Raw genomic sequence first — 14796 nt, 5'->3', positions numbered from 1 at the left:
GGCTTTCTTGGTGTGGAATGGATGGGAGCTGGAGAAGTGTAGGTATTGCATATGGTTGGTAGGTTTGATGTGGATAGAGGTTTCCAGATGTACTTCCTTCATGTGCACATCCAGGAAGGTGATTTGGTTGGTGGAGTGAGTCCAGGTGAAATTGATGAAGCTGAAGTGGTTTAGTAGGTCTAGAAAAGTGGTTAGGGAAGGTTCTCCATGTATCCAGAGCATGAAGATGTCATCGATGAAACAGAACCAGAGGAGAGGTTTGAGGGATTGGGTCTTCAGGAACTCTTTTTCAAGTTTGCCCATGAAAAGGTTGGCATAGGATGGGGCCATTCTGGTACCCATGGCTGTGCCCCGGATTTGAAGATAGTGCTTGTCCTCAAAGGTGAGCTAGATGGGTCAGGAAATCAGCACTGGGTTTGTGGGGTTTTGGTCTGCTGTTGAGGAATAATTCTATGGAGCGGAGGTCATGGGAGTGAGGTATGTTGGTGTAGAGAGAAGTAACATCGATGGTGGCAAGGATGGTGTTAGCAGGTAAAGGTGGGAGAGTGTTGATTTTCTGGAGGAAATGGTTGGTGTCCCGGAGGTAAGAGGGCAGAGCTTTAACAAGAGGCTGGAGGTGGAAGTCAACAAAGGCTGAGATTCTTTCAGAAGGTGAATTGTAACTGGACACGATGGGTCTACCAGGGTTGCCAAGTTTATGGATTTTGGGCAGTAGGTAAAAAGTGGGGGTGCGGGGGTTGTCTGGGATGAGCATGGATATGGCAGAAGTTGTCAGGCCCTCAGGGGGCCTCGGGTGTGGATAAAGTCCTGGATTCTGTCGAGGTGTGTGGCTGAAAGGTCGACCGTGGTGGTTTTGTAGGTGGAGAAGTTGGCCAGCTGGCAAGTGGCTTCCGCCACGTAATCTTTGAGAGTTCAAAACCACCGTGGTGGACCCCTTGTTAGCTGGGAGAATTTTGATGTGGTGGATCTCTGCCAGAAGTTCACCTTGGTCTGATTATCCAATCCTCTGCAAAAAAATCGTGGAACCGACTTACTGATTTGCCCTCGTGCACACACACACGAGGGTAAATCAGTAAGTCGGTTCCATGATTTTTTTGCAAAGGATTGGATAATCAGACCAAGGTGAACTTTTGGGTACTGAAAATTCATCCGACCCGAGGTCATAATGAGTAATTTTGTAATGTTCCTTTATCTCTTCCACAGATGGCAGCAGTGACAAACATGGCTACCTGCCTGACATCATCGATGGTCGAGGAGCAGTGTTCCGTGGTGCGGTTCTTCTGGGTTGAAGGCAAGATACTGACGGTGATTCATGGAGGATGAAGCTGGTGTATGGGGACAACGTCCTGTGCCACAAAGACATTGGGAATTGGTGTCAGCGGTTCAAGGCCAGTCGCACCAGTGTCACGGACGAGGAGCGGTGATGGTCACTGTCTTCTGGGACATGTTGGGGGTACTGCTGATGGATTTCATGCCTGCTGGCAGAACAACCAATGCAATGTCCTACACTGCCACGCTTACCAAGCTACGCCGTGTCTTGCGTGACAAGTGACAGAGTGACCATGTCTGCCTCCTTTATGACAACACACGGCCACACGTCGCCATGGTGGTCAAGGAAAAAATGGCTCGGTACGGCTGGGAAATCATGAAACATCCGCCATACAGTCCAAATCTGGCACCCTCTGAATTATCACCTCTTCGGCCCTATGAAGAAGGCATTGTCTGGCCAGCCCTTCTCGTCTGATCGTGTAGTGGAACATGATGTGCGGCAGTGGTTGAAGAAGCAGCCGACGACGTTCTCTGCCATTGGCATATCCAAATTGGTGTCACGGTGGGAAAAATGCATTGCCGTCGGTGATGGATATGTAGAAAATAAGTAACAAACTGCTATTCCTGCACACCTATTGTCGTCTTGTTTGACCAATAAATTGCTGTGAAAAAAAAATCGTGGAACCGACTTATTGATTTGCCCTCACATATATAAAACAAGATATGCATGATAACATATCCAAAAAAACTGCAATGACAATAAAAATTAGATCTTATCTCCAAAAAAGATTATCGCCTTTACATGCTTCTCAATTGCACGTTGCACTAAGTATGAAAGCTGCCAAGAGATTTCACATTATATTATTGGTTTACCTACATATAGCAACATTATCATGAAGAAAACAGAAAAAAAAGGATACTGTAATTCTGGGTCAACCTCCCTCTGCTCTTCAGCGTTGCTTGGATTAACCACCGCAAGGAATGCCTGGAAGGAATAACAAATCAGCACTTGAGCTCAACCAAAGTAAATAAAGTATTTATAGCTGCAGAATGGCAAAAATGTACATGTTAAGGTTGCACACTATAATTAACTTTTAAGTGTTATTTTTCATATTTTGCTTACAATCCCTGGTTTTAATGTATTTTTGTTGATAAATGTTTTTTGTGTGTAGGAGAATATAAATGCTGCAGTCTGAAAAGAAGATAAGGATTGCCATTGATGGGCGAATGACCTATTTTTTAATGTAGTCTCCACTGACAACATTGTCATACATGGTATACTGTGTGCGAATTACATTTGCCAGCTTTGAAAGGATGCTAAAAAATCTGCTCTCCTTTTAGAGTGGGTAAATACACATTGTGTTGTTAGTAGTAGTAGTATATATTTTAAGTTTTTTTGCTGCTGTTATAAATATTCTAAAGTAAAAGTCTGGTTGTGTGATAAGAGATAAATACCATGTAATACTTATGTACCAACATTTATAACTGTTTGTGTTTTTCTTTTTTTAATGTTCCTTTTTTTGCCACTTTTGGCTACGCACAATGGCAAGGATGCATGACGATTAGATGAAATTGATGAAGGGTCACTTACAAATTAACACCAACATACAGACCAGGACTCTAAACTGGAGCCTTTGATGGTATAATCATTCACAACAATTTTAAAAGTCCAACAATATTCTAGCATTCAACTATTTATAACAATACTAGCAGTAACCAGTAAAAATATTGGAAATGGTTCAAAGTAATGCTGATTGTGTCCTAATTTTCCAATATCCATACCCTCATATTAATACACTCACAAATTCATGTTACCTCTTTCTTATCCCCTTCCCCCCAATACAATTCCTGGTCTCACACAAGCTTGGGATACCAGACATAATAATAGTCTGCTGAGAAGTAGATCATTCCAGTAGTTTACAATGTTTCCATGAACTTACGAGAGATCTTTGGATCCAATTGAATAAGAAGACAACAGTAATGCACCCAAATGGAAATGACTTTTCACACAAGAAAATGAAATCAATAACTGAAGATCCACCAGGAAACTGTGGTTCAGAGTTTGAACTTGGGTTACCTACTTTGTTGGCTTAGGCCAAAGGTTCAGTGTGACCTTAATTACTAGAGCCCGGACCCTTACGTGCTGTGCATTCAAAAAAAAAATAATGTTGGGTGCTTCCATATATGGAGCCTTGCATCTTATATATATCCACATATACCCATTCCGTGGTACATTATTGCCCCTAAAAAACCTCTCTACACTTAGACATGAATTTTGCACCTATTCTGCCCTCAAAACATGATTGCAGTGAGCGAATTAAGGTAAAAATATACAATTATATGTGACATACTGTAAATCGAGGGGAATTTTTGGAAGAAATGGGAAATTTTTGCCTTGTGGGAGGGAAAATGAAATTCTTCCTGAACGATAAACGATTGGGCTTTGAGTTCACCAACATAGAAAGGTTCAACATAATTCAGTACAACTCAATTATTTTGTATTTAGAAACCAGTGCCAGGGATGAGTGAAGGTAAAGGTTTCTCTACTGGTGAGTGTATTTAATCAATGTATATCTTCATTTCTAGCAAAACCTTTTATTATAATATTTAAAATGAAAAATTATATGATACACACAAATGTGCTTAAGGTCTTCTTGATTTTTTTTTGCACCTAAACATGTACCGATTTTATTTCTTTTTAGCACCTTTTTTGCACCTAAACAATCAAAAGTTTGCACCTAAAGATCCAGACTCTATTATTTACACTCTATGATGATATCCTCTTGCTCCGACATCCCACTAAATTGATTGATTTGCTTTATTATACTTCACTTTTTGTGTCACTTTTGGCTAATTTGTGAAGATGGGGATGAGTGATGACATGATGAAATTGATGAATGGGGACTCACAAACATCCATGCCCAGATGCGATGTGCAAACCACTCTGCCAGGGGGCCGGCAACATACCACTCGAACCTGTCTGTCTATCCAAATAATAATTGATTGATTGAGTTGGTGTTTTAAGTCCACTTTTTGCACAGCCAAGCTAATCGGGACTGGACCTACAGTTTAAAGTGGAATCCAAACCACTATGTGCCTCCACCAGGTATCGAACCCGGGAACCCTACGAGGCAACGACACTACCACTATGCCATCAGGAAGGCACTATCCAGATAATAATTAGTCATTATTATAAACCTGCATTTTGAGTGTAGTTCTCCCACCACATCATCATGATCACACCTGTCTATCAACACATTACCAGTCCTCACAATTCCCTCTCTATCATGAAAATAAATAAATAACGAACAGTAATGAAATCACACAAACCTGCAGCCAATCATAAAGGTTGATTAATCTTCCACACTCTAGATGAAGCTTGTACAAAATGCAGATATCAGGCATGGACGATAAAATACTTCCAGTATCAGAAATTCGACAGCAGTCACACTGAAAAGATAAAATGTATTTGTACTTCGGTTACTTAGTGTTGTTTTTTACCACCTTTGACTATTGTGACAATGAGGATGAGTGATGATATGATGAAATTGATGAAGGGACACTCACAAAAAACAGCCATGCACATGCAGGGACTTTGGTGGTAAGATTGAAAATGAATAACTTAACTTCTCAGCCACCAAAAAGATAAAATAAAATAAGAAGTAATGTTCATTTGCTCTCCTTAATTGCATACATTTCTCACCAACCTTGTCAACTTTTAAAATGATTCCACAATTATACTTAACAAATATATTAAATAATCATCTCTTCATGTGAAGTATTCTTCAGGTAATGTTCCACCTGTTTGCCATATTTTCCATTTTAAGTGTTGGTATGGGTTGTGTTCCAGCAAAATTGAACACAGAGTGATTTGTGATGAAAACCATAAAGACATATTTACCAGGTTGAGTAAAAGGTTTGTTCGTTTTTTCATGTGGGAAACAGTGAAGCCGGAGAAAAAGTCTGGAAAGCCAAGCGAGCACCTGCACGCCACCTGCTACATACATTCATACAGGCACAGTGCAATTACGACGGTCAGTCATGGAGGTTGACAAATTGGCCGTTTGTATCTTGTTGAGACATTATTGGAAAAAAGGGAAATTTGTGTGGTGGAAGGTGAGCACAGTGAACATTAGGACAGCACAGAAATGGTACAAGCAGTTCTAGTCTGCCATGGATGCAGATACCCTGCTACAGCAAGTGACAGCCGATGCAAGTGTCAGTAGATGGCAACTGGCACTACAGGTTGGATCATCCCAAAGCACCGTGGATTGCTCTCTTAACCAAATGGGTTTTGTCTCTCGATGGCCTCGACTTGTTCCCCACGAAATGACACCACAACAGGCTGAATGACGAATCTCCATCTGTCAACAATTGCTTCAAAATCCAAGGGACGACAGGTTTTGGCATCGAATTGTAACAGGTAACAAAAAGTGGATCTTTCTACAATATTCTGTCAGTGGTAAGCATTGGTTGCGGCCAAGGCAAGAAGCAATGCCACTTGTTCAAAGGGGACGGTTTGAAAAGAAGGTCATGTTGTGCATATGGTGGGATATCGATGGTCCAGTGTTCTGGGAACTCATACCAGACAGTTGTGCTGTCGATGGGAATCTTTATGCTGTACGGCTGCAGCGCGTCCATTGACGCTATGCTCCAGAAGTACCCAACATTGATGCATCGGAAAATAGCCTTGTTGCAGGTCGATAACGCCCCATGTCATCGGTCACGAATTGTTGCCCAGAAACTGCAGGACTTGGAGGGAATTGAAGTGTTGCCCCGTACAGCCCTGATCTCACGCCATCCGATTACCATTTGTTTCGCTCTCTTGCACATTTCCTGCAAGGACGACAGTTCGACACATTGGATGCTGTGGAAACAGGAGTGTGCGACTTTTTAACCTCGAAACCAGCGAATGGTATCGTCGTGGAATCGTGGCTCTCACGAAACGATGGCAGATGACCATACAACAGAATGGCCTATACTTGGCTGAATAAGTCTGATGTCACACCTTGTGTCTCCAGTCTCAATGTCCATGTGTAAAAACGAACAAACTTTTGAGTCATCCTGGTAAGTTTCTTTTTCATTATAAAATGCTATCCATTAAGTTATTATTTAACTCTTTACCTTAATATGCAGTGCCGTAAAGAAGCACAGGTCAGAGTGTAATTTTTTACTCCAAATGCACAAATCAATTAAAAGAGTTGCATACTTTTCATACATCATGAAAAGGTACCTTGCATATTTTTATGTCAACCCCAAAATATTTTTAAGTAAAGAATTTGTTAATATGGCAAAATAGCATTTAAGCACCAACTGGGAGCAGCCAACTTCAAGACTCGATTCCTTTACTAAAGTCGTTTTCACTTTCAGAAGACACAACGGCGCTTATGGAGAAACCGCACAGTGTTGCCAATACAGCACTAGATCATGTCGCCGGGAAATGATGAGCTTCCTTCACAATGTAGGTGTTACATATTTTATATATATAATGATAATTATATGTAATTATTAATATTAATATTATACTGTGAACATTACAGTTCATTAGCATGTCATTTTCCCATTAGATTTAATTTAATACACAGGCACATTTAATATTCATTCGCCTTTCTCTGTAATTATTTCATAGAATAACATTGAGATATGGTAATGTGTTACATATATATATATAAATTCATTATTGTCTATGAATTTATGTGTACGTTGGAAACTGAAAGGTGATCTTCATTTCAGTATTAATGTCGACAGTAATGTAAACAAAAACAATGTGTATTTGCGACAGCACTAATGTTGCTCACAACAGCAGCATTGGAAATAATTGTCAATTATTAAATTAAAGTAATTGAAATTATATTATAACAAACTGAATGAAATTAATATATTTTTACTGAATGGAAATAAAATAACAACTCGAAAACTTGGTGCTGATTAGCCGGAATGCTGCGGTGAGTCAAATGGCCAGACAACGTTCCCTTACTTCGCGCGCGGTTTAGGTTAAAAAGAAACTCCAAATGCATGGAAGTAATATTTCTGGGAACCTTTGAGTGGTTATAAAAAATAATTTCATTATTTTCTTCACAACTTTGTCGCTGGAAGTTTTTAATTGGAATTACAGAACAAAAAATGGCCAGCGACGACATTTTCTACTGCATGAATATAAAAAATCTCCACATACTTTATTTGAATATTTTCTAATGCGAATATGCTTTAAAGTATTGATAAATTCTGAGTGCCACCATCACCTATGACAATTAGAAAACCATGTCAATTTTTTTCATAATGAATGCTTCAATTTTACGGCATGTTTCAACGTTAGGAATGAAAACAATGTAAAAATTTTGTTTTCACAGAAAATTTGAGTTTTTAATTTATCTAAAAATATGTAAACAAGTTACCACTTTTTTGTGCTCACCATCATATTCTCTACAAAATTTCCTGCAAAACTGCAGGTACCGATTTTACATAAGCTAAATTTGTAAATCGAGAAATTTCACAACAGGGCGCTCGTATTTCCCATAAGAAAAGCATTGGCCATAAGAGCCCATTGTGTCTTCTGAACGTGAAAACGACTATAGATATAAAACAGTGTGATGATTTACTACAAACACAACAATATAAATTTACAAACAGTAAATGTAATTTGGATTGATTATGTTTAAGAATATATATTATTTGAGTATTCACATTGAAGCAGAGACATTTTGGTGTGGTTTGAAACACTGCGAGGTTGTGTTCCACCTATCCACATATCACCATCAAGTTTGAACACAAAAGAGGGAAATTTCACATGAATTTACGAAAAATTCAATTTACAATACTGTGATATCAGAAAAATGCATATCTTTCACAACCTGTAGCAAAATTGAATTCAGAACCAGGCAAATAGTCCATTATGCAATTACCCAGTGCTGAAAAAATTTTCTTCAAAGCTAGGTGCCAGCTCTGAAAATCAGGTGCCAGGAAACCACCTATTAGCAATTGTGCATACTACAGTATGTTTCAAAAGTCAAGCAATACAAACTTTGAAAATGTATATCATGAAAATCGTAAGAGATATTTACACCGGGTTTCTGCACTAAACTAATCATGTAGGCTATCACTGGGTTCATAAATTTATGTTAGCATTTATCTAAATAAAAGCAATTACATTATTTTAAAAAACATTGTTAATTTGCTGGAAACATCTGAGAACTGATTTTCAACAATAAATACCAACTCTTAAACAATTTGTGGGATCATATGTTGGTGTTTGACTGGTTTTAAAACAGTTGCTTTGTAAGGTACAGCAGAAACAGGGGATTTTTATTGGAAAAGTCATCCTGCTAGTGTTGCCATATACAGAGATATGTCCCAAAAATGGCACTTTTCACTTACCCATAAAATCGCCAGTCAAAAATTCATCAAATGTTGCACATGACCAATATTGGTCGCAAATGACAGACTGACATGGCATCAGTCACCAAATGTCTAATTATGACCCTTCGATAATTTCTTACATATTTTTCTTAGAAGTTCATTTCTGGAAAAATTTGAATGTTGCTTTCCGCCAGTTATTAATTTATATAATTTTCTGTATGGAGTGAACTGATAATTTTAAGTATTGAAAAATATCTCAATGGATGAGGTGTAAATATCTCTTACGGTTTTCATGATATACATTTCCAAAGTTTGTGTTGTGCGACTTTTGAAACACTCTGTATAAGATGCTGAGCATCACGGTATTCAAAACATCATTAAATTATTTGAGAAAGCAGGAAATGGGGTGTTGGGGACAAAGGGTAAGAAATTGTTACTGGCTCAATGGAATGTTCACAATGCTGATAAAAAAAATAATTTGCTAACTTACGATGTACTGCAATTTGAACTTAGAATCATTAAAATTTTGAACATATTACAGCAAAAGATCACAGTCGCCAGGCTGAAATTTTTAGTCGCCATGGCGACCTGGCGACCGGGATTTTTCGAGCCCTGCAATTACCTATCATTTTTTTAAGGCAGGTGGTAAAATGCTGACTTACATGTGTTCATCAGAAACAGAAGTTCACAAGTTCAAAAGAATTCCTCAACTTAATTTTATCTTCATTTATTTCTTTCTAAACACAAACTACTGACATCATGAAGTTTGAAACATAGTAATTAAGTTTCAACTGGCAGAACCCAAGGTCTGTGGCATTCCTAAAACTGAAGGCTTATTGCTGCAGCACCATAGTAATCATATTTGTCAATTTCTTTCAGGTCCATGTTAATGTTGTTCTACCTTCAACTTGACCTTCCCACAGGTCTCTTACCATCAGGTTTCCTAACACGGATCTGGCAAACTTTTCTATCCTTTTGTCACAATTTTATTATTCTAATAATAGCATGGTATGAATATAGATTATGCAGCTTGCATTATTGATTGATTGATTTGATTCTTCATGTTCATTTCCTTTTTTTTTTTTTTCTTTCTTCGAGAAATTGCTGAACGTGAAAAAGTAAATGAACATGAAGAAGTGAAGGAAAAAGAAAACAGGAAGGAAAAAGTGAATCTCATCACATGGAAAGAAGTGGAGGAAGCTCTGAAGAGAATGAAGAGAGGTAGAGCACCTCGAGTAGATGAAGTGCTCATGGAAATGATACTCTGCAGTGGTTGTACAGTGTGTTGAAAACAGTGTGGCAAGAGCAGAGGTGTTCACCCTCCGGAGGGCGACCCTCGTGAGGGCAGACCTCACCCTCACCCTCACCCTCCGGAAGACTTGTGAGGGTGAGGGCGGTGGAGGGCGAGGCCGAGAGCGATGTCGGAGGGTGAGGGCGGTGGAGGGCGAGGGCGAGGGCGACTGCGATCTCGGAGGGTGAGGGCGGTGGAGGGCGAGGGCGAGAGCGATGTCGGAGGGTGAGGGCAGTGGAGGGCGAGGGCGACTGCGATCTCGGAGGGTGAGGGCGGTGGAGGGCGAGGGCGAGAGCGATGTCGGAGGGTGAGGGCGGTGGAGGGCGACTGCGATCTCGGAGGGTGAGGGCGGTGGAGGGCGAGGGCGATGTCGGAGGGTGAGGGCGGTGGAGGGCGAGGCCGATAGCGATCTCGGAGGGTGAGGGCGGTGGAGGGCGAGGGCGATGTCGGAGGGTGAGGGCGGTGGAGGGCGAGGGCGACTGCGATCTCGGAGGGTGAGGGCGGTGGAGGGCGAGGGCGAGAGCGATGTCGGAGGGTGAGGGCGGTGGAGGGCGAGGGCGAGAGCGATGTCGGAGGGTGAGGGCGGTGGAGGGCGAGGGCGAGAGCGATGTCGGAGGGTGAGGGCGGTGGAGGGCGAGGGCAACTGCGATCTCGGAGGGTGAGGGCGGTGGAGGGCGAGGGCGAGAGCGATCTCGGAGGGTGAGGGCGTTGGAGGGCGAGGGCGACTGCGATCTTGGAGGGTGAGGGCGGTGGAGGGCGAGGGCGAAAGCGATCACGGAGGGTGAGGGCGGTGGAGGGCGTGCGGAGTGAGGGCAAGTGGAGGGTGGTGGAGGGTGAGGGTTATGGCGGGGCCAGATCGAGACACGAGGAGATAGGATTAAATTAAATTTATTTTTGTTTTATAAATTTCCTTCGCCCAATAAGCCGCGGTGGCTCAGTGGGTAGCGAAAAAGCTTGTAGGGTAGTGTTTACCGTTCAGGACTGTCAATCTGATGGTCGTAGGTTCAAACCCTTCCATTGGCAGAAAATTTTCGTAAGTCGGTAACGCGTCTGACTACCAAGCTAAAGGTCCTGGGTTCGATCCCCGGCCGGTTCAAATCAGGGAACTTTTCTAACGTTGTAAGCGGCCCCGGCGCCCACCCAGCGTCGAATAACATGGGTACCTGGGGGGTAAAGGCGGTCAGGGGCGTGATGCTGATCACATCCCACTCACGACCGGATCATGGCGTGGTGCTAAGCACAGGGTAACACTTTACTTTTTTTTGGTTTTACTTTACGTCACCCAATATAATATATCAATTTTTCGATAATATTTTTTTCCCGTTGTAACTTACATCGAATACTATTTGACCTGACATCGAATGGAATTGAAGCTCAAAAAGAGATATTATGATTTATTCGTGATGATCTCGTACAAATTTCTATGAGCGTCAAATGTCTATTTCTGAGGCATTAAGGCATTAAGGCATTAATGAAATTGAAGCCTAATTCTAAGAATTACCTGCACATTCCACCCTGCTGGTAGACAGTGTGCGTGCCTATGGAACCATGAAGAATGTGCAGGATAATTCATAGAAAGCGTCCGCGGGAAGGGAAGACTGCTGGTACTTTATTTAACAATAGATATTTTCACTTGACTAGAGGAGCTTTACTTAGACACAGAAAAACAATCCAATACGCTTAAAGCCCTTAATGGATAAAGACCTTATAAGGGTAGTAATATTCGGAAATATTTGAATCCATATGTAAAGTAAAACCACACACAGGTACCAACTAACTTCTAGCCATGATTTTTGAAACAAAAATAATCAATGTTGAAAAAACACATGCCTTCGTTTTATTATTTTTTTTTCTCAAATTTGTTTCATCTTTTAAAATCCGTGTTTTAAATGTGCTTTAGTGCTTAGAAATCTGTGTCCCTTCTGAGTATATTTGAAAGATTTATGGGTCATTCCAAGTCAATTCAACCAGACCATGCTACCCATGATCTCAAAGTTTGATGAAATTTGACAAATTTAATCCTTTCATGGTGGTGAGAAACGACCTTTTCTTTTGTGTCTTACTTGCCTGGTTTCATATTTATAGCCCCTCTAACTTTCAGTGATTCATCCTTTCTTCCGTTCACATAGCCTCCAAGTATGAACTGCGCTGCCTTGGAGAAATAATCCTATCCCTCTTAAAAATTATTCAATCTTTTGTAAACTTTACGACAATGTTAACCAAACAATAAGGATTCCAGAAAAATATATTTTAACAGTTCACATTTATATTTTAGTACACTAATGAATTAATAAAATAGTATTTTCTATTTTTCTTTGGACCGAAAACATGATTTACTAAAATTTCAATTATCGTTGAGAGGGAAAGGTGCAACATCAACACAAGTATTTTTATAATGAACTTATATAATCTAACTTGTCCTCCTCCGTAGCCGAGCGGGTTAAGGCGTTCACTCGTCTTGAGATCGTTCGCTGCGGGACGGCGTAGGTTCGAATCCGGCTCTGGTCGGAATTTATTCGGCCTATGTATAGGCCTGGTGGCAACCCACCCTCGTGAAGAAATTTGGGAGCTCCGAGTGAGTGAGTGAGCGTAATCCGGTCGCGAAGTCCTACAACGGCTGGGGGTCGGTCGGGCTGACCACCCGTCCCCCTAGTCTGGCTGCAGATCTCCACGCCCCCTGGGTGGCTCGCGTGGGAGGGAGGCCAGCAGTCGGTAGGTAAGCCTTGGCCCGATATTGGACTGTTGCGCTATAGGATTATTATATGATCTAACTTACCCAGAAATAAAATTGATAACTTTTTCATTCCTTCTGAAAATTTGACAACTTATTTCTGATTTTTTTTAAAAAATGGCTACCGGAGTATATATTATTCAAATTAACTTAAAATCTAAGATTTTAGCTTCAAAATTTTATTGAAGCAATTTTTTAGAGTATAAAATTGTAAATAATTCCCAGAAGGCGGGGCACAGGAAGGCGTGCCCCTTCCTTGGAAAATGAAGGTCAACCTAAAAATATATATTTCACATATATAATTTTATTTGACACAGTCATTTGCGTTTATTATTAAATGGATATCGCAGGGACATATGCAGGGTTCGGAAAGTGACTTTTTTAAAACAGTTACAGTTAAAAAGTAACCGAGTTACTTGTTTTAAAAATCATTAATTGGAATAAACTAATATGTGAAGACTTACATTCATTTTAATTATGCTTCTGGCTGGTTCGGAAGTTTTAATCAGTCTTAATTGTATAAGTCTTCATATATTTATATTATTCATTAGAGGCGGAAAGTATTCCTGTAGGGAGGGGACAAATTATCAATTATTTCTAGTGGAGAGGGGGGATTGAGTTTCAAATAAGAAAACCTCTTTTCGAATTCCCCATAACAACAATAAATAACATGTCATAATAATTTTCCTCAATATACTACAAACTCATTGTAATTTTTTTTATTTAAATTAGGAATCTTATAAGCTGGTATTGAGATGAGACAAGACTTAGCATAATCTCGGCTCTAGTTGTAAGCACCAATCTCGCTCTCGAGGGGAAAAATTTGGGTCTCGTCTCAAGTCTGTAGCATAAGAAACATACACAGCATGTCGATGCACAAACTTTCACAGCGTATAGAGGACGAGACAAACAAATTTTCTTAACATTTTTGTACATTTCGACACAACTAATCCTCGGAAAAGGATAATTTTATCCTGAATTTATAAAACTGAGCAGCACAAGGCCATGGCTGCCACTGACGGATTTACTTTGCAATTGATTAAAATAAATAAAATATATACATGATCTATAGTGTTGCTCACGAAATGAGACACGATACGGGACAAGCTTTTTGAAATTCGAAATGAAACTGAATGCCTGTCACGTCTCACTGTTGCGATGAGACACGAGACAATACAAGACGGCTCGTGAAAAGTCTCGTCCCGTCTAGAAACTCTAGAAGAATTACAAACAAAAAACATTAAACATTTGCAAACATTTATTTACTTGGAAAAACGTAGTTTCCTTGGAAACCCAGGCCAGCGTTCATTACGTCTAAAAAAGGATAAGGTACAAAGAGTGATGAACGATTATCTAAACTTTTTTAAATACTTTTTAATATTTGGAAGTAACCCATCGTTATTTCCCATTTTTCAATTTATTCAAGGTTATTAATTGTATGTTGTGTTAAAACTCCAAATACAAATGCAATTCATACAATACAGATTCAGTTTTTGTGAAAATTATTGTGCTAGGGAATGGGCAGTTCAAGAAAATATTGTAAACTGTATAAAGAAAATTGAGGGCTTTGCTTCTTTAAAAAAATATATATTATTTGCTTATTCTTTTAAAAGTTCCCGTTTCTAATGCACGAGAAACATTTTATGAAGCTTTTAGGAAATCCTTTCTTTTGTGTATTGTACTAAATATTGCAGTTCTGGATAGGTTTTGTGTTCGCACTACACACATTAAAAAATATATTTTTTGTTTCTTCACAGCGGCAAGATTAGAATTTAAAGAAAACAATCCATTTCCACAGTGTATAGAAGTTCTTATAAGAATTCAATAGCAATAATGAAAAAAGAAACTCTCATTTATTGAACTTTCAGACCGAAGCGACATGTAACATGTATCTTTTGGAAAGCAATCTTCAAAAATAAACACAGTCTTTCGAACTGAGGCGACACGAGAATCTACAGGTGTCGCTTATCGCTTACGTGTCGCTCGGTCTATTGGAATAGGCGATGAATTCTTTCTTATCGTTTGTCCCTTCACAGACGACAAGCAATGCGTGTCGCTGGAAACGAACCCTTAATAATACATGAAACCTTTCGAACTGACGTTTGATGCTCGGACTGAATACCGTCTTGCCCCAGTTTGTCTCGTGGCG

The 14796-nt window shown here is 40.0% G+C and overlaps 1 protein-coding gene across 1 annotated transcript in view; it reads right to left on the bottom strand.

Annotated features, from left to right (window-relative positions):
- Window positions 1–14796, bottom strand: part of Orc3 (origin recognition complex subunit 3) — a 114450-nt gene that overhangs the window by 12059 nt on the left and 87595 nt on the right. Inside the window, exons 13-14 of the mRNA XM_083127970.1 lie at window positions 4600–4719; window positions 2190–2254 (exon numbers count right to left, since the gene is read on the bottom strand). Of these exons, the coding sequence (XP_082984096.1) occupies window positions 2190–2254; window positions 4600–4719 (185 nt within the window). The remainder of the gene's footprint in view (window positions 1–2189; window positions 2255–4599; window positions 4720–14796) is intronic.

This window comes from Lepisma saccharinum, chromosome 1 (genome assembly GCF_977018435.1).
Source record: "Lepisma saccharinum chromosome 1, izLepSacc3.1, whole genome shotgun sequence".
NCBI classification, from domain to species: Eukaryota; Metazoa; Arthropoda; class Insecta; order Zygentoma; family Lepismatidae; genus Lepisma; species Lepisma saccharinum.
The sequence above is the reverse complement of the archived record's forward strand: the minus strand, read 5'-3'. Positions and strand labels throughout refer to the sequence as shown.